Source organism: Podarcis bocagei, assembly GCF_964188305.1.
Source record: "Podarcis bocagei genome assembly, chromosome: Z".
Classification (NCBI taxonomy): domain Eukaryota; kingdom Metazoa; phylum Chordata; class Lepidosauria; order Squamata; family Lacertidae; genus Podarcis; species Podarcis bocagei.
Genome location: NC_138140.1, coordinates 3,954,680 through 3,977,163, shown reverse-complemented (window position 1 = coordinate 3,977,163; position 22,484 = coordinate 3,954,680). Strand labels below are relative to the sequence as shown.

General features: G+C 47.1%; 1 protein-coding gene across 3 annotated transcripts in view; it reads left to right on the top strand.

Moving 5' to 3' along the window:
• SH2D3C (SH2 domain containing 3C) overlaps nt 1–18,452 on the top strand; it is a 78,163-nt gene extending 59,711 nt beyond the window's left edge. The window contains exons 4-12 of one of the 3 annotated variants that reach the window (XM_081179668.1): nt 2,164–2,292; nt 3,564–4,012; nt 7,482–7,606; nt 8,455–9,026; nt 11,212–11,327; nt 11,691–11,862; nt 12,507–12,618; nt 15,039–15,245; nt 16,256–18,452. In XM_081179668.1, the coding sequence (XP_081035794.1) occupies nt 2,164–2,292; nt 3,564–4,012; nt 7,482–7,606; nt 8,455–9,026; nt 11,212–11,327; nt 11,691–11,862; nt 12,507–12,618; nt 15,039–15,245; nt 16,256–16,431 (2,058 nt within the window). In that variant the 3' untranslated portion in view covers nt 16,432–18,452. The remainder of the gene's footprint in view (nt 1–2,163; nt 2,293–3,563; nt 4,013–7,481; nt 7,607–8,454; nt 9,027–11,211; nt 11,328–11,690; nt 11,863–12,506; nt 12,619–15,038; nt 15,246–16,255) is intronic. The other 2 variants (XM_081179670.1, XM_081179669.1) reach the window with 2 other exon arrangements.
• The last annotated feature ends 4,032 nt before the right edge of the window (nt 18,453–22,484 follow it).

Genomic DNA, 22,484 nt, shown 5'->3' with positions numbered 1-22,484 from the left:
TCCCGGTGGAGGACAGGGTCAGATTTAAGGTGCTGGTTTTGACCTTTAAAGCCCTATGCAGCCTAGGACCCACGTACCTACGGGACAGCCTCTCCTGGTATGCCCCGCGGAGGACCTTAAGGTCCACAAATAACAACACTTTGGAGGTCCTGAGCCACAATGAGGTTAGATTGGTCTCAACTAGGGCCAGGGCCTTTTCAGTACTGGCCCCGACTTGGTGGAATGCTCTGTCACAAGAGACTAGGGCCCTGCGGGACTTGACATCTTTCCGCAGGTTCTGCAAGACAGAGCTGTTCCGCCTGGCCTTTGCTTTGGACTCAGTCTGACCCTTATGTTTCCCTCCCCTTATTGTTTTGATCTATGGGCAACTACTAAAATGAAGTTGCATTTTAAATTGTATTTTAACCTGTATTTTAATTAACTGGGTTTTTTCCCCTATTACGTAATTTTATTGTATTTTATTGTAATTTTATTGGTGTTAGCCATCCTGAGCCCGGTTCCGGCTGGGGAGGGCAGAGTATAAATAAAAGGTTTATTATTATTATTATTATTATTACCGTATTTTTCGCACCATAGGGCGCACCGGACCATAGGGCGCACCCAGTTTTTAGGGGGGGAAATCAAGGAAAAAAATATTTTTCACCCCCCAGCCCCAAAGAGCAGCGTACAGGCTGCACACAACCTCTCCCTGCCCGAGGGGTTGTGCGCAGCTATGGAAAAAGGCAAGGCAGCGAGCGGGATGGATCCCGCTCGCTGTTTTGGCTTCCCTTTTAGCCCCGTGCAGCCTCTACCTCCTGGGAGAGGCTGCGTGAGGCTAAAGAATCCATAGCCCCGTGCAGCCTCTCCTTGCCCGAGGGGTTGCGCGCAGCTATGGAAGAAGGCAAGGCAGCGAGCAGGATCCATCCCGCTCGCTGTTTTGGCTTCCCCTTTAGCCCCGTGCAGCCTCTCCTTGCCTGGAGACGCTGCGCAGGGCTAAAGAAGCCATAGCCCCGTGCAGCCTCTCCCTGCCGGAGGGGTTGCGCGCGGCTATGGCACAAGCCTGCATTCGCTCTATAGGACGCACACACATTTCCCCTCAATTTTTGGAGAGGAAAAACTGCGTCCAATAGAGCGAAAAATACGGTATTATTATTACTACTACTACATGAGAGAGACAGAAGAACATAAGGAGAGGCCTGTTGGATGAGGCTAATGGCCCATCAGGTCCAGCGCTGTGTTCTCACAATGGCCAGCCAGATGCACAAACAGGACCTCTCCCCTCTTTTATAGCAACTAGGATTCAGAAGCATTGCTGCCTCTGACTATGGAGGCAGAGCAGAGCAGTCGTGGCTGTTAGTCATTGATAGCCCTGTCCTCTGTGGATTTGCCCAAATCTCATTTAATGCCATCCAAGTTGGGGGAGCGACTTCCCTAGTTTGACTCTTTGCTGCATGAAAAAAGCGCTTTCCTAAATATTCCAACATTTAGCTTCATGGGATGCCCACGCGTTCTGGTGTTAGGAGAGAGGTAAATTCTTGTGGAATTCCAATTCATTTTTATATCATTTGTCAAAGTTTTATGGGGATGTGAGTGGGTGGGACTGTGACTTGGTCTCCTGGGCAATTGGATGAATTGCTTTCTTGCCTCTACTGTTCTCCTCTCGCGTGTAAACAACACTGATTAGAGATTCAGGGGATCATTCAGATATTGGATCACTTGACAGATGAAGCAGCTGATTAAAGGGTGCAGAAAGAGAGCCAGTGTCCCAGTGGTGCCTCAGCCATAAAGGCTCCCTCTTTCCACTACTCAGAAGAGAGGAGGGTCTTTTTGGTAGTGACATCCACCATGTGGAACAGCCTTTCTTCAGAAATACACCATGTGCTCACTGTGCTATGCTCTGAGTGCTTGCTTAAAAACGACTTGTCCACTCATGCATTCCAGGACTATCAGAATTGAAATAGTTCAGATATGTCTGCTTCAGTAAATATTGCCTTTCTTTGGAAATTGTAGTATTCTGATATTTTTTTTATTATTGTTGTCGTGGATTTTATTACCTACCACCCAGAGTCAGGATAACACCTGGCACAGCTTGGCTCTGGCATACTGTTTGTGTCTACCACTGAAGCCTGACTTGGTGGCACCTCATTTAAGGCTCTCTCTCTCTTTCTCCCCCCTTCCCCCCAGTTCTCCAAGGAGAAATATATCCTTGACTCATCACCAGAGAAGCTTCACAAAGAGTTGGAAGAGGAGCTCAAACTCAGCAGCACGGACCTCCGTAGCCATGCCTGGTACCATGGGCGTATCCCCCGAGAGGTGAGGGGCAGCTGGAAGATCTCTGGCTATAGGAAACCCTGTGGGTCCGTGAGCTGTGTCTGTGCAACAGTGAAGAAGGGTATGGGGTGGTCTATGAGCCCCCTTGACTTTAGCTGGATACCATCATGGCTGCCTGGGTCTCCTCATCCTCCTTGGTTTGGAGCAGGAGTGTCACAAAGCTCCTTCCTTTATACATGGGATTCCCCAACTGCACCTGTGCCCCTCCCTTGCTTTGTTCACAAGCAAGCTTCACCCTTTGGCAGGAGTGTCTCGTTCCCACCAACCTGTGGGAACCTGGCCTCCACAGCAGGATTGTTGCTATGGCTGTGACTCGTGGAGTAGATCTGATAGACCATTTACTCAAATCCCCTGCTTGATGCAAAACATCCATAGAACTAGCACAGGGGAGGAGAACCTGTGGCCTTCCAGTAGTTGTTGGCAAACATCTCCCATCAGCCCAATGAGGGACAATGGGAGTTGTAGTCCCAACATTTGGAGGCTCACAGGTTTTCCCCACCCCAGACATTTGTGGGGAGATATCACCCCCTTAGAGTGGAAAAGGCTGTAAACCAGATGCCACAGATGTGCTGTTGCCCACAGAGCAACCACAGCGCTGCAGGAATTATTGGGAGCAATGGCAACGCCCACCCTACAGGTGGAGCACACCTGGGAATTTGCAAGCACACTGAGTGCTCACTCTCCAACAGGGAGAATTAGGATCCTGACTCTAAGACTGGACAAGATACGAATCCAAGAGAGATTAAATAATCAGCCAATTATAGGAAACAAGACTGCTTTCGTTGTTCTTCAGGCTTAGCATCACTAATCTGAGGCACTTGCTGTAAAAAGATAGGACTTTCAGTTAACAGTATAATTGTGTTTGGAAAAGGGCAGCACTCCCAATAGATGGGAATAGATGTGGGATACATGAGAATGATCATGCCATTGGGGAATCCCTCACCCCCGCCCCAAAGGCTCAAGTTTCTCCACCCTTTAGCCCAATAGTCCTCAACCTTTTGAGACCAAGGACCCATCATTAGTCCAAACATGGTACCCTAGGAATCTGTGCTCCTGAACTTTAGTTAGTTGTGAGAGGACAGTGTTCTCTGCACATGATCAGAGACACAGTTCTTCCCAACTTACCTTCAGAATGGAATCCTGCTCTCTTTCCAATACAAGAAGTTGCTTTTTTTAAAAAAGCCAGTCATCTGAGCACTTTCTTTCAGGGCATTGCAAATTTGCTTAAACAAACCTTCCATCTGGCCTTTCAGGTGTCTGAGAGCCTGATTCAGAGGAACGGGGACTTCCTGATACGCGACTCACTCACCAGCCTTGGGGATTATGTGCTGACCTGCCGTTGGCGGAATGAGCCCCTCCACTTCAAGATCAACAAGGTGATGGTGAAGTCCAGCGAAGGCCGCACTCACATCCAGTACCTCTTCGAGCAGGAGAGCTTTGACAATGTGCCAGCCTTGGTGCGCTTCTACGTGGGCAACCGCAAGCCAATCTCTGAGCAAAGCGGGGCCATCTTCTACTGCCCCATCAACCGCACTTTCCCGTTGCGCTACTTGGAGGCCAGCTATGGACTTGCCAATGGGAAGCACAGCGGCTCGCACAGCCACTCCAGCCAGAAAGGGGGGCACATCAAAAGGAGGAGCATTACCATGACTGACGGATTGACGGCTGACAAGATCACAAGGGGTGATGGGTGCCCAACCAGGTAAGCCCGTACAATGGCAAACTTGTTCTCCAACAGCCAGTCTGCATGTAGCCAGAATGGCACCGTCCACATACAAGGAGGCAGCATCAGCAGGCTTGGGGGAACTCCCAAGAGTTACAGAAAGACAAAGCCAGGTGGCAGAGGGAGCCCTAGGGAGGGGACTGCCAAACACAGACCAGTGAGGTCTGAGCAAGTTCAATAGACATGGAATGCTAACTGTTGCAGGGCAGGGTAGGCAGAAAGCCAGTGGGAGAGGAAATGGAATGGAGCATCCTGCAAGAGGGTGTGGTTGGCTGGATGGCACCCTGACCAAAAATATTGCATCCCGCAACAGGTTGTTGCAAAGCCCTCTTGTGCATCCAGCTTTCTATGTTAAGGGAGACCAGCTATGAGTGTTAGAGAACCACCTTTGCACTTGTGCAATTTCTACCGTGGACTCCACTCTCAGTGGTGGACTGCCTCTGGTTGTCTCAGCGGCCATGCCTATTTCTCTCAGCCCCTCTAGTTGCCATTGTCTTCTCTGCTCTGGGTTGCATTCAGCCTCAGAGGAGACATGTAGAAAATGATGCACGTGGGTAACTTAGGCCCATTAGTACCTTAAAGACCAACTAAGTTAGTTCTTGGTATGAGCTTTCGTGTGCATGCACACTTCTTCAGATAAGTATGGTCTTTAAGATAGTTGGTCTTTAAGGTGCTACTGGAATTTTTTTATTTTGACTATGGCAGACCAACACGGCTACCTATCTGTAATTAGGCCCATTAGTTTTAATTGGTCTGTTCTGAGTAGAACTTAGTTAGCCACAACCCTCTGGCTTCAAGGGAGACAAGTGATCATGAGCTTGTATTCTTTAACACCTGCTCATAGACATACAACTTCAGGGTTCTTTTCTGGAGACAACTGCATTGAGGTTACTGCAACAGGCACAGTTACTTAAGAAATGCCAGTATAGCTTTTCTCACATGTGGGAACTGGGAAGAACCAACAAATTACCAATATAAATGAATATAATTTCATTTCCACAAAGATGGCAGGCAGTGAGTGAAACAGCTTTGCGGCTTGAACTGCAAGTACAGAAATATAAAATAGCAAGAGATTTCGCAATTGCAAATCCCATCAAGTACCCGGGCCTACATTGCCTGGGCCATAAACTGAAATGGTTCCTATTGGGGGCAGGGGGCTAGGAGATTGCTCCTAATGGAGTGTGTCTTGGGAAGTTGCAGTATGGACCACAGTGCACCAGGCATTGGGGCCAACATGAAGGTTCAGAGACAGGGAGGGAGAGGAAAGTGGAGAGAGACTCTGTTAATTACCTGTCCTGAGGAAGGGAAGGCAAAAAGAAGCAATATCCTGAGTTTCCTAGTAGAGTCCAGAGTTGCTGCATAGGCAAGCATGGGCTCGTAGGAGGACAGTGCCTGGATATCTTGGAGAGCAGCCAAGACAAGAAACATCCAGGAAAAGGGTTCAGAATCAAGCAAAGATGAGGTCAAATATGGTTTGTTAATTAAATTTATATCCTGCCCCCACCCCTACCTCCTGAATTTAATGAGCTCTAGCTCTGAGTCCTACAAATCAGTTCACATTTACTGTCACAGAGTAGTGGGGAGGTCAGACAAAGGTGTGGGGGAATCAGAACCTACAGCTAGGTGACTGAGGTGCCCCTCATGGGGAAAAGATGGAGGCATTTCCCTGGAAATTTCCCAAGTGAGGGCTTTTCCACACTTACCTTTCCTCTGCTTATTTCCAGACATGGTCCACACTTTAAAGCTCTGTGTCCAAGCGCAACCTCCCTTTTCTTCTTTTTGCTCCAGAGCTTTCTGAACCAAAAATCTGCTCTTTAAAGCTGAATCGGAGCAAATGTCAACCTGCAGAAAACCCAAATTGATGTTTGCTCCGATTGAGCGCTGAAGAGTAGGTTTTTGTGGGAAATACTCCAGGGCAATAACAATGCTCTTATACGGAGCGTTAAAGTGTGGGCCTGTACCTGGAAATAGCATTGCAAAAGGTAAGTGTGGACAAGTCCTTGGGCTTAACTACCAGGGGAAGATGCTTGTTGGGGAAAGCCTCTTAATTTCTTTCTCAGAATTAATTAACAGCTGAATAGATGTACCTTCACTTGCTTATTATTTATTTATATACAGTGGTGCCCCGCAAGACGAATGCCTCGCAAGACGAAAAACCTGCTAGACGAAAGGGTTTTCCGTTTTTCGATGTGCTTCGCAAGATGAATTTCCCTATGGGCTTGCTTCGCAAGACAAAAACGTCTTGCAAGTCTTGCGATTTTTTTCGCTCCCCCCTTTTTTCTAAGCCGCTAAGCTGCTAATAGCCTTTTAGCCGCTAAGCCTTTAATAGCCGCTAAACCGCTAATAGCGCTAAGCCGCTAATAGGGTTGCTTCGCAAGATGAAAAAACCGCTAGACGAAGAGACTCGCGGAATGGATTATTTTCGTCTTGCGAGGCACCACTGTAAACTATTTCCAGCCAGAAGGTAATCCCAGAGCAGCTTGCAATCATGAAACATTAAAACCTCATATGTAGTAAAACAACAAACAAAATAGACATCAATAAAAATAATAAAATATCACATACACTTGCATTAGGTATACCAAAAGTTTCTGGGGACTCATTACGCTTGCAGTGGGCTTATTTTACTCATCATTGTTTACATTGTAGGTAGGTGGGAAGACATGAAACTATGGAGAAGGTCCTATTAAAACCACTGTAGTCTTCCTTGGCAATGGCACCACACTCATTTGTTTGGCTATGTGCAAAATAAACAAAGGGCAGCATTCAGCTGTGTGTAGACTCTTTGAAATGAATGAGCAGGACTAAGTTAGGTCCATTGAATTTCAGTAGGTCTGCTTTGAGTGGAACTTAGTTGAATACCACCCATGGTTCTCGGGTTTGTGTGGAGCTCCAGCTGAACTAAGCTTCTCGATAGCAAGAGGTTTGCTACCCTGGGTCTGAAGCAACTCAAGTAATCTCTATATCCCCGGGGCTCATAAGTCCCCCTGTGTGAAACAGAACTCCTGCTTTTGAATAATACTTTACTTTTACAGTAGTGTGGCCTTCAGTTAGAACCGACTCCCTTGCTGGCTTATGCAATTTGGTAATCCATCCCCCATGATGAGGACTGTGGCTGGGTGATGCCACCACACATCTCATACGGAAAAAGTGTCCCAGCTGATGGAGACTTTAGCATCCTGGACCCAGACTAGGGCACCTCACAAACAGGCCAGGCCCATGTCATTGGCAAAGTGAGGCGACTAAGATTGAGGGAAGATAAAGCAGGTCCACTTGATGTGGGCATTGTGCTTTTCTACAAACAGGCAAGAGTCCCTAGCCGCTGCACTTTTTGCCTTAATCAAAGCAACAATGCCCACTTATTCCATGGGTCTGGCCCCTTAGTCTGGCCCTGCTTGGTCCTCTTGGGAGGATTTTGTGCCAACACCTTCTTTTATCCTTTGCCTAGCGTCTCCTTGCCACATCACCGAGACATCATCCGGAATTGTGCGGTCAGTGTGGATCAAATCCAAGATCTCCACTCTTCAATGTCTCCCATCTCTGAGAGCCCTGCAACTGCAGCCTACAGCACAGGTAGGAACGGTTTTCAAAGAGCAAATAAAAATAAAATGGAGGGTGAGAGAAATATTCAACGTATAATAAAGAGCAATCACAATGGCATGTGAGAACTTCTCCCTACTGTTTATAAAGCATTTTTGTCCTGCTCTTTAGCCCAAAACTTTCTGGTCCTTTCCAGATTATCTTTTATTAAGTCCTCCTACAAAAATGGGCTGCGTAATTGTTTAGGGGACTTTTTTTGGCAGAGGTTGCTGCTGTTGTTGCTGTTAATTTTTATCTTTATTTTGGATCTTTTGATTTATGTGGAAATTGTTCAGTTTGGCTGTGTACTTTCTGTTGCTTTGTTTATTGTTTATGACTACTTTTTGTTATGTTTATAGTTATGTTGGAAACGGCATTGAGCATAGTTTTAACTTTGGAAAGGCAGCATACAAATAAATGATAATTTTCCTGCACAAAACTTGCAGGGAGGTCATATGATGTCAACTATTGAACGTTCATTCTGATTTGATTGTGGGGGGTGGGGTTATACTATGCTGTGTTAAGTAATTATTATCCCGCACTTCACAATGCTTTTTCTGCAGGTTAAGTAGTCGAGGGCTGATTTCTCGGCCTATGATAAAAACCCTTCTGTTTCTACCGCCAAACCTTTCAGAAGAGAATTTGCAACAGTTTGGCACCATTTTTGAGTGAATTGGATAATGTCAGTTTTTTGGTGAAATTGTTATAAAGCGGCAACATGGGCACACACAGATGATTGCGTGGACCTCATAACATGTTACCGTTGCAAACCAAATACTTGTTTTGCTGCCTGTGTCCACTCTTACAATAAAAGAAAACCCTTTCTCTACCTCTGTTTGCAGTTACTCGGCTAAAACCACAGACTGGCCAAGCGGGCAGTGGCATAACCCCGTCATCCCCTGTCATAAGACGCTCCAGTGAACCACAGCTGTGCCAAGGAAATGGTAGCAAGGCTGACCAGTCTGACAGCCCCCACTCGACCCCTTCCCATGGCTACTCAAGGGCCTCCCCTTCTCCCTCGGTCAGCAGCTATAGCGATCCGGACACAGGACATTACTGCCAGCTCCACCCTCCTTCCCCAGTTCAGTGGGACAGGCCATCTGCAGAGGGCAAACAGATGCCAGCCAAGAGCTACGTTGAGAGGCTAAAAGGGGACGAGGGCCAGAGAGGGCTTGCTCTGAATGGTTCTGACGTGGAGGTGGGGCCCAGGAAGAGGCTGGATCTGAACAGTGTGGGCTTTGTTGTCCCTGTTGTGGAAAGGACCTCCTCCTTCAACCCAGCTATCTTCCAGTCGCTCCTTATCCCTCTGGAAAACAAGCCCCTGGAGATGGCGGTGCTCAAGAAGGTCAAGGAACTCCTTGCAGAAGTGGACGCCAAGACTCTGGCCAAACATATCACCCAAGTGGATTGCCTGGTATGGGATTTTGGGTTGCTGGTGGCCTCTTTGGGCTGCCTCTCGTTCAGGATAGGGCCAGTTAGTACCAGCTGTGCTGGTGGCATTGCTTTAATAATAATAATAATAATAATAATAATAATAATAATAATAATAATAATAATATATTATTATTATTTATAACCCACCCATCTGGCTGGGTTTCCCCAGCCACTCTGGGTGGCTTCCAACAGAATATTAAAATACCATGGTCTATTAAACATTAAAAGCTTCCCTAAAGAGGGCTGCCTTCAGATGTCTTCTAAAAGTCTGGTAGTTGATTGTCTCTTTGACATCTGGTGGGAGGGTGTTCCACAGGACGGGTGCCACTACCAAGAAGGCCCTCTGCCTGGTTCCCTGTAGCTTGGCTTCTCGCCGCAAGGGAACCGCCAGAAGGCCCTCGGCACTGGACCTCAGTGACCAGGTAGAACGATGGAGGTGGAGACGCTCCTTCAGATATACTGGACCAAGGCTGTTTAGGGCTTTAAAGGTCAACAGCAACACTTTGAATTGTGCTCGGAAGCGTACTGGGAGCCAATGTAGGTCTTTCAGGACCGGTGTTATGTGGTCTTGGTGGCCACTCCCAGTCCCCAGTCTAGCTGCCGCTTTCTGGATTAGTTGTAGTTTCTGGGTCACCTTCAAAGGTAGCCCCACGTAGAGCACATTGCATTTGGACACTGGGAATTCTGTTTGGGTGATCAGCTCTGGGCTGACCTGCACATTCAGAGAAAGCACATGTAGGTTGGTCACCAGTCTTATATTCCACATTGATATGATGTGACGATATGCCTGGGGCCTTGTAGGGAATTACAGTGGAAATTAAGGTGGAGCCAAAAGGAAATTAAGGTGGAGCCAATTAAGGTGGACCTCCACTGGACAATCCTGCTGGGAAGGGGGCGCTAACTTATGAGAGGGCATACCAGAGAGCACCATGCCAAGGGCTCCCAGGGGCTTGTGCCCCCAGCCCCAATTTTCCCTGCCCCTCCGTATTTCAATCACAGGTTCATGGAAAATTAATGGCTGCTAATTTATTTTAAGTCTCATTACACAGGATGGCACTCTCTGGGCTTTAAGTGTTTGCACTGTGATGCCCGTCTCTCTTGTCAGCGCCAAGTGTTTATTCACTGGCTTGGCAAGCAGACCTACCAAAATTGTCCCAGGAGTAAGCCTGTCCTTGGCTGGTCCGGAACAGACGCTTATCTGTTCTTCCCAGCCTGAAGCCGACAGCCTGTCACAAGAGAATTTTGCTGAGCCCGTCCCCAAATGTTTTGCACAGCAGCTGAAGTTGCCAGAGTGAGGCAACCTGCAGGAGGACAGCCTTTCTCCATCTTGCCTTCCTCCTGCTCAGAGACACCCCTTGCTCCAGAGGACACAGACCCAGCTCTGTGACCTGTTTAATTTTTGCCTGTTATACAGGCATGAAAGGGACGTGGGTGGCGCTGTGGGTTAAACCACAGAGCCTAGGACTTGATCGAAAGGTTGGCGGTTCGAATCCCCGCGACGGGGTGAGCTCCCGTTGTTCGGTCCCAGCTCCTGCCCACCTAGCAGTTCGAAAGCACCCCTAAGTGCAAGTAGATAAATATGGATTACTTTCTAGCGGCAAGGTAAACGGCATTTCCGTGTGCGGCACTGGTGCTGGCTCACCAGCTGCAGCTTCGTCACGCTGGCCACGTGACCCGGAAGTGTCTTCGGATGGCGCCGGCTCCCGGTCTCTTGAGCGAGATGAGCACGCAACCCTAGAGTTGGTCACGACTGGCCCATATGGGCAGGGGTACCTTTACCTTATACAGGCATGAAGGGCTCTGGGAAAGGGAAAAATCAGCACTGTCCAAGCCATTCTGTATGCTCAACACAGCTAGTCCTAGGAATTGTGAAGGGGAGGGTCAAGGCTCTGCGTTAGGCCCACTGCTGCTGTTTTTTTACAAAATTATTTTTAGTTCGTGCAAAAATGCAGATAAGTGGGATATAAAGCTGAAATAGCATCAATTCAGAACAATGATTTGTGGTTGCAGAGATTCTAACAAATAACAATTGTTTCTTCAGTGACTTTTTTAGTAACTAAAAATATTACCATCATCATTATCATCATCATCAATCCTTTGCATTGTGAAGATTCCCTTCTGCATCCAAGGATGGAAATCAAACCACTTTCCCCTCTTTGTCGCAGGTTGCTAGGATACTGGGCGTTACCAAGGAGATGCAGAGGCTCATGGGAGTGAGCTCAGGGATGGAGCTACTCACCCTGCCCCACGGACATCAACTTCGGCTTGATTTGTTGGAAAGGTAGAGTTCGAGGGGCAGGCAGACAAAAGAGATGCTTTGGGCTGGGTGGACAGGTCCCTCGTTGCTAAGCACAGTCCTGCAATGTCTGTCTCTCCCGCAGAGATAAGGACTGCTGCCTTTTAGGCAGCACTGTGGAGATTCAAGGGCAGGAAATGCGAAACTAGGTGCAGAGTTTAGCATTCTGGCACTCTGAGCTTTTGCTTTAAAAAAAAATCTAGCCCTTAAGAAACCCATTGCCCGAAGGTTCTGAATGCCCAAGTTGCTGGCTGGGGACGTAGAAATCTGGAAGCACTTCTTCTACACCCCTTTCTTTGCTTCCAGCTGGCTTCCTCACTTCCTTCCTTCCCTCTTCTCCTTCCTTAGGTTCCATACCATGACCATAATGATTGCTGTGGATATTCTGGGCTGCACAGGAAGCATGGAAGAGAGGGCTTCCCTTCTTCACAAGACCATCCAGCTGGCTGCTGAGCTGAAGAGTACCATGGGCAACATGTTCAGTTTTGCTGCTGTGATGGATGCCCTTGAAATGACCCAGGTACTTGTTTGGCCCCTGCCCTGCCCCTGCCCACAGCTTGCTTTTTTTGCTGATCTCTGGAATCCCCTGCAGTCCATCAGCAAATTGGGCTACCAGCATCCTCGTAGAAGGAGTTTGGGCTTTGGATACTACCAGAAGCTCCATTAAACAGGTGTGCAAGACACCCTCGCTGGCTTTTTGAGTGTTTCCATAGTCAGGCCTGAAGAACTGAAGCAGGACAGATGTGCAGTTTTGGCCCAGCATGAGCCCCAGGCAGACATCGCAGTGGATGTTCAAAGAAATAAAGAAAGTGGAGTTTCCAGGCTGTTACGCTTATTTGCATTTCCGGATGACATCCAAAGCCCCTTTTAGAAACCATGAGAAGGAGCCCAAGGGAACACCCCAAATCACCATAAATCACCCCAGCAAACCTCTCAGTACAGGGGCTTTGTGAGCCAGGCCAGTTTTTATCCACTATCCCTTCCAGGCATAGGTTGCTCACCTGCAGCCCCCACAATGTGTTTTCTGTTCTCTTTTTGCATTTTTATGTTGTGAACTGCCCCATGATCTTTGTGTGAAAGGAGGTATACAAATTAAATAAATAAATAAATAGCTCTGCTTCAGTGCCCCTCCCCTTACGTTTCCCTTTCCCGCTTGGCTTTCAGATCTCACGTCTGGAGCAGACCTGGATGGTTCTACGCCAGCGTCACACGGAGGGAGCTATTCTCTATGAGAAGAAGCTGAAGCCTTTCCTCAAAAGCCTGAACGAAGGCAAAGGTAAGCTTTGGAAGTAAGCTAGCCACCCCCCATCTTGGTGAGCCTGTCCTCAGGTTTCACTCCCTATTAGGTTACGCAGAGTCTGCTCTTCTGCTGCATCATCTAGTTTCACATGTTGTGTTTGTTTCTTAACGGACATGGCCGGCTCTATGATGAGGCAAAGTGAGGCAGCTGTCTCAGGCAGCAGTTGCTCAGGGGCGGGGAGTGGACTGAGCTGGCAGTACAATGCAGCCTGCCCTGGAAGGCACAATCCTTTCAGCAGTACTGGAGTAAGGTTCAGCTATCAGTCCAGTTGGCTTCTGTATACGCCTTGGAGTAGAGTGCCATCATGTCTTTTGCCTCAGACAGCAAAATGAAAGAAATGCTTAAGTTTTGAAAATAATACCTTTATTGTCAGTGTACAACCTATGTACAATGAACCGAGCCTCCCCCCCCCCACAAACACTCAATCTCATTGCACTCTGTGTGCTTGTTGCACAACACACCAACCCCGAAAGTCAGTTGCACTACATTATTTTCCGTTCAGCAGCCTAACAGCCCATGGATAGAAACTGTTTTTTAGCCTGTTGGTACGACTGATTATACTTCTATATCTCCTACCCGAGGGTAGAAGATTAAAGAGGTACTGGCCGGGGTGTGAGTCATCCCTGAGAATTTTTCTCACTCTCCTAAGGCAACGATCCCTTGCAACGATCCCTAGCAGGCTCAGGGGACAGCCCATGATATCATGCGCTGTGTTCACCACCCTCTGTAAAGACTATGTCTGTGGCTGTCAAGCCAACGCACCACACTGTGATACAATATGAGAGGACACTGTCTGTTGTGGACCGGTAGAAGGAGGTCATCAATTGTTGTTTAACATTGTTCTTTCGCAAGACCCTGAGGAAATGGAGTCTCTGTTGGGCTTTCCTAACCACCTGAGTTATTTTCCAAGTGAGGTCTTCACTAAGGCAAACTCCCAGAAATTTAAAGGAAGAGACTCTCTCCACACAGCCCCCCCCGATATACAACAGGGCTAGTTCCCCTCTCTTCCTCCGAAAGTCCAACACCATCTCCTTTGTCTTGCTAATATTTAGGTGCAAGTTATTCTCTAGGCACCATGTAGAAACTAGCCTTGTATATTTATCTGTCTAGTGTTGTTTGTGTGAGCATTGGCAAATATTTCATAGAACTGTAGAATTGGAAGGGACCCCAAGTGTCACCTATTCCAACCCCCTGCAATGAAGAAATCTCAGCAAAAGGATCCATGACAGATGGGCAGCCAACCTCTGCCTAAAAACCTCCAGTGAAGGTTTTGCTTTTAATTCTATGCTGTGGTCCAGTGTGCATAGCAAAGAACTTGCATGCGAGAGACTGGAAACTGCTTTATGCCAGGCCCATGTTGTCCAGCATTATCTGCTCTGATGAGCAGCACCTTTCTAGAATCTAGGCCATCATCACTATTCTCCTCTAAACCACTTTTACCGTATTTTTCACCCTATAGGACACACTTTTCCCCCTCCAAAAATGAAGGGGAAATCTGGGTGCGTCCTATGGGGCGAATGCAGGCTTTTGCTGAAGCTTGGAGAGCGAGAGGGGTCGGTGCGTACCGACCCCTCTCGCCCTCCAGGCTTCAGGAAGACATCCGCAGCCTAGGCAGCCCTGTGGGAGGTCCCGCAGGGCTGTCTAGGCTGCGGATAGCAGCCTGCTTCCCGGAGCGTCGGGCGCCCTGAAAGCAGAGTGCCTGGCGCTTTGGGAACACATCTGCAGCCTAGGCAGCCCTGCGGGAGGTCCCGCAGGGATGTCTAGGCTGTGGATAGCAGCCTGCCGCCTGGCGCGAGGGGCGCCCTAAAGCAGAGCGCCCCCTGCGCCGGGCAGACATCCGCAGCGTGGGGAGCCTTGCAGGAGTTCCCCGCAGGGCTCCCCACGCTGCGGATAGCAGCCTGCCGCCCGGCGGGAGGGGCGCCCTGAAGCAGCGCGCCCCTCCCGCCGGGCAGACATCGGCCAGCCCCACAAGCTCAGGGGACAGCAGGGAGGCGCAGCGCCGCCATCCCGCTGTTCCTCGACCTGGTTCGGTTTCCCCGACCTGCTTTTGGGGGGGAAATAAAGGGGAAAAAATTTCCCTTTATTCCCCCCCCCAAAAAAAACTAGGTGCGTCCTATGGGACGAAAAATAGGCTACATTTTTCTTTAAGCACAGTGCCCAGAACTGGCCATAGTACTCCAGGTGAGGTCTGACTAATGCAGTGCAATTTCTTTAATATTGCCAGGGAAGGGTTGGTGGGCATAGCCGGATTAGTATAGTGCAGACCAGGAACTCAAACTTGTAAACAGAGTAATTTTGAAGGGCTGCAGCTAGTCAAAAGGAAATGGTGCAAGGCAAGATATGCAGTGACAGCTCAGCTCCTCATATAAATAAATCCTTTTGCTTTCTTCTTCCAGAAGGCCCCCCATTGTCCAACACTACCTTCCCACACATAGTGCCCCTCATCACACTTCTGGAACGGGACGCAGCAGTTCCAGAAAACCCCGAGCCCTGGGAAAACTTGGACAATGGTGTGGAGGTAGTCATGGCCCACCTGGAAGCAGCACGAATGGTGGCTCATCATGGCGGACTATACCACACCAACGCAGAGATGAAGCTGCAGGGTAAGGAAGGCCATGTGGAACAAAGCTCAGCTAAGAGCATGTTGGGAAGACAGAGCAGTGTGTGCCCCGTGGCCTGTTCTGCACTCCCTAAACTAGCCTGCAAGCATCCTAATGCCAATGTTGAACTAAGATTGATCTGCCTGTCAACTTGGCTTCTGCATGTGGAATGTAGCAGGGGACGGTGGCATCTTCTCCTTTGCCTTGAGTAGCAATATGCAATATGTTTGGGGTCCTCCTGGATCACCACTGTCAGTGCTGGAGTTAGGGTGGTACAGGCGGTTCCACCCTACAGGTGTCAAAAGGGGGTGCAAAACAACAACAACAATCCCCATATTTATATGGGTACCAACCAGAAGGAAATGGTTGTCAAAATAAGAAATATTTGTGCCCTCAGACCCTTAAGCATTCCCATGTGGTTTCTCTCTTTGAATTAGTAATAATAATAATAATAATAATAATAATAATAATAATAATAATAATTTATTATTTATACCCCACCCATCTGGCTGGGTTTCCCCAGCCACTCTGGGCGGCTTCCAACAAAGTATTAAAATACAGTAGTCTGTTAAACATTAAAAGCTTTCCTAAAGAGGGGCTACCTTCAGATGTCTCCTAAAAGTCTGGTAGTTGTTTTTCTCTTTGACATCTGATGGGAGGGCATTCCACAGGGTGGGTGCCACCACCGAGAAGGCCCTCTGCTTGCTCCCCTGTAACTTGGCTTCTCGCAGGGAGGGAACTGCCAGAAGGCCCTTGGCGCTGGACCTCACTGTCCGGGCAGAAAGATGAGGGTGGAGACGCTCCTTCAGGTATACTGGACTGAGGCTGTTTAGGGCTTTAAAGGTCAGCACCAACACTTTGAACTGTGCTTGGAAACGTACTGGGAGCCAATGCAGGTCTTTTAAGACCGGTGTTATGTGGTCTCCACGGCCACTCCTATAGAATCATAGGCTTTGTCTATCAAGGCATTATCCAACAGTTTCTCTACAAGTATGCTTGTTCTTTCATTACAGGCTTCCAGCCTCAGCCAGAGCTGCTTGAGATCTTCAGCACAGAGTTCCAGCTGCGCCTCCTGTGGGGCAGCCGAGGGGCCGAGAGCAGCCAGAGTGAGCGCTACGAGAAGTTCAACAAGGTTCTAACAGCATTGTCCCACAAACTGGAACCGGCAGTGCGATCTAGTGAGCTGTAGCCCAACTATGTGAGCTCTGGGCACGAACAGCAAGGGAAGAGCAGGGTGCAGAGAGCTGCTAGCACATTCCTCTCTACATCAGCCTTGGTAGGATGTTGCCATTGTGGGAAGTAAATCTCAGGCTGGGCATGGGGAAGCCCCGTGGTTAGTTTCTGCCCATAAAAACATCTTAAGAACAAAGTAGCCAAGCCGGAAGTTGGCTGTAGTAAAATGGGCCTTTTCCTGCATGAGTTACTGACAATCAACATACGATCTGTACACGGCTGGCTTCCTCCTTTTAAAGGCTGGCAGTGACACTGCTCCTCTGACCTACCACAGGCGCCTTTTCAAGCAATGTATGAAGGATGCTTTGCTCAGATTGGTTTAATAGCCAGAGTAAATAGCATTTAAGGCCTATAGCGCAGTTCATGGTTGGTTCAAAAACTCATCAGTATGAGGTAGAACCTTGCATCAACTTGCACCTGGTAAAAACGGACCTTTACACCTCACAATTGCATTTGAGTCCAGAGCAGAAATCTGGTCGCCTTGCTACCTTGCTGTATAATCTAGAATGGCCAGTCTCTCGTCAGCTCTTTGTTTTGTCCTCCATCAAAATTAATGAAGGCAAAAAGGCCCCTGGCCTATCCAGTCAGTGCTGACTCCCTATTTTGAATGTTCACAGCTGTTCCTGGGTCCAGGAAGTTAAGCACGGGGTTTCTTCAAGGCCACAACTCCAGGTATTTAGCAAATAAGGGCCTTAGGGGTTTTTAATTACACATAATGAGGAACACATGGCTGCTGCTGACCATCATCCCGCCCACCACTCTCCGACATTTGGTAAAAGCAACTAGTGATACGTCCTTACATTCAGCATTCCTCATAATGTGTAGACAGACCCTCACATATGCCTCTCTCCCCTGAAGCTTATAATATGCCTGAGTCCCCATTTCCACCTTTTAACATCTTAAAATTTTGTTTTATTTGGCTTTGCTTCAGGGTTTGTTTGTTTCGGGGCCTTTTTCTGCTTGTAAATAAAAAGATCCACGTTGGGAGTGTGAGTGTGTGTATGTGTGTATTTGTACTCAAAAGGGACATCTTGTAAATAATTACTTGCCTCTTTATTTTTTTTTCTTGTAAATTAATGTACATATACCATGGAGTGTCTTCTCTTGATTTTTGCATACAATAAACTTTTATGCTTTTTTTCTTCAAGAAATGTTCTTTGGTAGATTTTTTCCAAATTATTTTATTTCTTTATTGTTTTTAAATTGCACTTCTGTACTCAAGTGCCCATAAGCGACTTACACAGTAAAATATTAAAAAGACATTTTAAAAATAACAGCAACACACAAATGAGTATTTCTCATCTGAAAATGTATTTAATTCGAACAAGTCCAACTCATCCTGCTTAAAAGATGAGTATAACTAAGTCTGCTGACATATCTAACCACCCTCCCAATTAAAAACCACACGCCTGAGTAAATAGGAAATGTTTTGCCTGGTGCCTTAAAACACACACCTGTGTGGTGGTACCAGGTGTGCTTCCCTGGTGAGAGAGCGTTCTGCAAAAGGGGAACCTGGACTGAAAAGGTGGTGCAGCATTTTGTATTAGGACCAAGTTCATAACACTGCTCAACCGCAATGTTCAGTTAGTGAACTGGGGTCAGTTGCTATTCTCTCAGCTTAACCTACTTCACGAGACCATTGTGTGGACAAGCAGATCTCTGCCACTTCATAAAGTCTGGAGGGAATAAGGTTAGAATTGCTCCCTGATATTTCTACATGTGCATTTGACCTCAAACCCTTGGTGAATTAGGGACTTTCCCTTCATGTGAAGACAGGCTCTGGTGGATTGAGTGGAGACCAAAAGTGTGTCCAACGGTCAAGAGAGTGGTTTCTGCATGTGCTGTAGAGGGAAGTTAGGGGCAAATGGGACTCATCAGCCTGGGAAGGTAGCCCATATGGGAGAGGGAGGAAAACTCTGACCCTAAGCCTCCCTTGTGGGATATCTTCGGGAGAAGAAAAGCCTAAGGAGTAAACTCTACATATTGTTAGGATATTTCCGTTCCACCTTAAAAGGGAGCAGGCTGTGAGTCACAGAGTCTGCGTATTTCCTGTTCACAGGATGTTTATGTTTCTATTGCTTTCGTTTCTCTCTCTGTGTCGGAGACACTGATGCAGGCAGTCATGTCTTTCTTTGTTCTGATCAACGCTGAATAAAACTTGTAAATAATGCTCTCCTGCGTGCAACTTCTGCTGTGAATTATCTGCTGATAGAGTGTGCATGAGCTCCGGAATGTGGCTACTAATTTCTGGAAACTCGTGTCACTAATTGCTGATACTGCGTGCCTACCAGAGGTCGATGGATCGTCCGGCAGCACGGCTTGGGGGCCATGATGGACTTTATCTCCCTGGCAGTATCCCAACACATATATCTAGTGTGAAATCTGTAAGATAGTTGAATGGTGCCTTGTATGCCTCCTTCCCTCAACTCCTGCAGCCAAGCTGGTGCCAAACATTGCTCTGCTTTCCTTTGGACCACATCAGCAAGGCCAAGGGGGTGGTCTTGTCATATCGACAGCCAACGGCCTCCATACATACTGCCCAGGCTTGCACCATAAGGAGGTTATTTTGGTGCTGCTAACAGCCGTTTGACCACTCCCAGAAGAGAGGGGGTTTTTTAACCTCAGCACTGCAATTCAAATTATTGGCCAATTGGTGGCAGTGCTCTCTTAGTCCCCCCCCCCCAATAGTTTTCAAACACAGATTTTTGAGGAGAATGATTTATTATTTATTTATTTTAGGATGGAAATGTAAAAGAGGAACGATTTTCCAGATTGTCCATCCTGATACAAATTTCATGCAGTGTAATAGGAGGCTTAAAATAGTGTTAGACAGAATGTAACAGAATGTATTGAGCTAAAATATGAAAACAGAAGAACAAAATATCAATATTAGTTTTTGTACAAAATATTTCCCCAGAAACATCTGTGATTTTGGAAGGTGACTTTAATGCCAGACTATACTGGCTGTTTGCCGTAATAAATACTGATTGATTGATCGATTGATTGATTGGTTAATGCCAGACTGGGCCCCAATGATTAAGTGATTTATAAACATTTTGGTGAATGTCTCATCTATAAATGGTAATCAGATTTGGTGATACTGAATGTGGGAGGGGGGAGCATTGAGGGAGATAAATATGGTGAATTCACATATACATCTGGCATGGGGGCATCAACAATCGACCACATAATGGTATCTCTAAATCTGGTGCCAAGTTTTAAGAAGGCTGTAAGTACTGAAAGTGATCACTTTCCTTTAATTGTAATCTTAAATCTTAATGCGCAAGGTTTATATGCTGACTGTGAACCAGGGTCAAAATTGGAGGCTGATTTAAGATTTGCTCGTGTCAATGGGACTGCTAAATTAGAGCAGGCCTCATTTCACCTGGTATACTTGGAAATCTGCCTCATTTTAAGAGACTCTCTGCTATCTGTAAGATCACCAGAATATGTTTTACATTCGTATCAGAACCTAATTACATATCTGCAAAATTCTTATGCAATAACCACTAAACACCCCCATCCCCACATATCTAAACCTTAGTTTGACAAAGGGTGTTTAGATATGAAGAAATCTTTTGTTGGGAAAGCTAGATATGTCATCTTTACCTATGGAATGGTTGTCCCTAAAGAAGGAATATGAAAATTAAATTAAAGAAAAAAAGAAACAGGCGTTGAGATTGTTAACGGAGAAATCTGAGGGCTCCCTTGGACAAAAAAACAAGGGCACCAGCCAGGAATACCAGAGCAAAACAGCAGCCAGTAGGCTTGGACTTTATTGAAGACTGTTGCGACAGGACTCCCACCTGCCATCAGGTGAAACAAAATGGAAGCCCATAACAACTTGTATTAGTTACTAATCCCCCAAGCTACACCCCTAGAACTACATCACAATTACATCACGACTACATCACTGACACATCACAAAAAGGAGGGGTTGAGGGAGGAGTTGTGGAGGTAACCTGAGTATCTTGTCACCTGGCTGGTTCCTCCTTTCCCCCTCCCCATGAGTCATTTCCAGAGGACAAAGGGGAGTTGGCATTTTCCTGCCCCCAGAGGGAAGAGCTGATCATTGTCCTTTGTTCCAGTCCATGTTGAATCCACTCCCATATGCAAGTCCTTTGTGACCTTGATGGTCTTCTGTCTAGGACCATCAGGGTTGGCATAGCAACTGGGCAGGGCTCCTGTGTATGTGCTGGTATGCTCAAGAGATTATGGCTGCCCTGTATCAAACTTTCACCATTTTGTAGTCCTTTCTTCATGGAGTAAAATAAAAGTGGAACGGTGCAGATCCGATGTATGGTTGATTTTCTATGAATTTATAACAGAAGCGTAGCGTGTGTCATGTATAAGTGTGTGTCAGAGTTTGTACAAACTGAATGATTGGGGGGGTGTTCCTGCGACAAGATTGAACTGGCAGAAGTTAATTGCTGCATCATAGACTCATGACTCAGCTACTTTCTGGAAAATAGATCCAGAGGTTGACAAAGTAGCACACATGGATTAGATTCCCATATGCCTGTGAAGTCTTGGGAACTGTTGTTTTTTAGTCGTTTAGTCGTGTCCGACTCTTCATGACCTCATGGACCAGAGCACGCCAGGCACTTCTGACTTCCACTGCCTGCCGCAGTTTGGTCTAACTCATGCCAGTAGCTTCGAGAACACGGTCCAACCATCTCGTCCTCTGTCGTCCCCTTCTCCTTGTGCCCTCCATCTTTCCCAACATCAGGGTCTTTTCCAGGGAGTCTTCTCTTCTCATGAGGTGGCCAAAGTATTGGAGCCTCAGCTTCACAACCTGTCCTTCCAGTGAGCACTCAGGGCTGATTTCCTTAAGAATGGATACTTTGGTCTTCTTGCAGTCCTTGGGACTCTCAAGAGTCTCCTCCAGCACCATAATTCAAAAGCATCAATTCTTCGGCGATCAGCCTTCTTTATGGTCCAGCTTTCACTTCCATACATCACTACTGGGAAAACCATAGCTTTAACTATACGGACCTTTGGTGGCAAGTAATCTTGGGAATTACTTTATATCAAAAACATCAGAAATAAAAGCAATTATTGTAGCAACAGTAAAAATACAAAAACAGTACATATAAAATCAGTTGAAATTCTGGGAAATATATACTGGTATATATATTTAAATGTCTAGGAGACTTCCGGAGGCGGCGCGAAACACGCAATGGCGGTCCTCTTCAGTCTCTGAAGAGGGGCTCCGCAGAAAAGGATCGTTCGCTACGGCACAGCGACGATCCATTAAGAAAAACCACAGGCAGAGTGAGCTCGTGGCCGTGGGACTCAGCGGGCACCTGGAGCGACCCCCAAAACGAAGAAGGGACCCCGTAAGGGGCTCCGGAAGCGCGGAGGGGAAGCGGTGCTGAGAGTACATCGCTCTTTCTGCGGGAGCGAAGCCGCGCGGCTGCTGCTGATGAGCGCCGACCTTTCTTCCTTGAACATTGGACTCTAAATTACCTACTCGTGAGTAAGACGTATTTGATTTCGGAACTACAAATTGTAAATTTGGCTGAAAGCGGGAGACGAGAAAAAGGAAGTCCGTCTCCCGGCAGCGCTTATAGATCAAAGGCAAAGGAACTGACAAGCTGGAAGCAACAGAGAGAGATTATAAAAAGGGAAGCGTGCGATTGATGGAACTGGCAACTGAAAGGAAAGGCAAGCTTTTTTTCTTCTATGGGCTATTGTGTTAATGCAATTTGGGAACCTTCTCCTTTTGTGGACTTTAAAAATTTTTAAAACCCAACCCGGGGCTGGCAGGGGAAAGGGTTGCTTTTGCGGATACAATCTATAAAGCTGAAATAGACACATAGAGGCACTACTGGAGGATACAATTTAAGCAACTGTATCTTGCACCTCTAGATGGGACTTTGTGGCAATTTTGAAAGGGCTCTGCAAGCGGAAAAGGCTTTAAGGACTATTATTAATTTACTGAGCTGCAGGAACTTTAATGGCGACTAAAACTTCCTTCCTTTCTTTATGAACTGTAACAACATACCC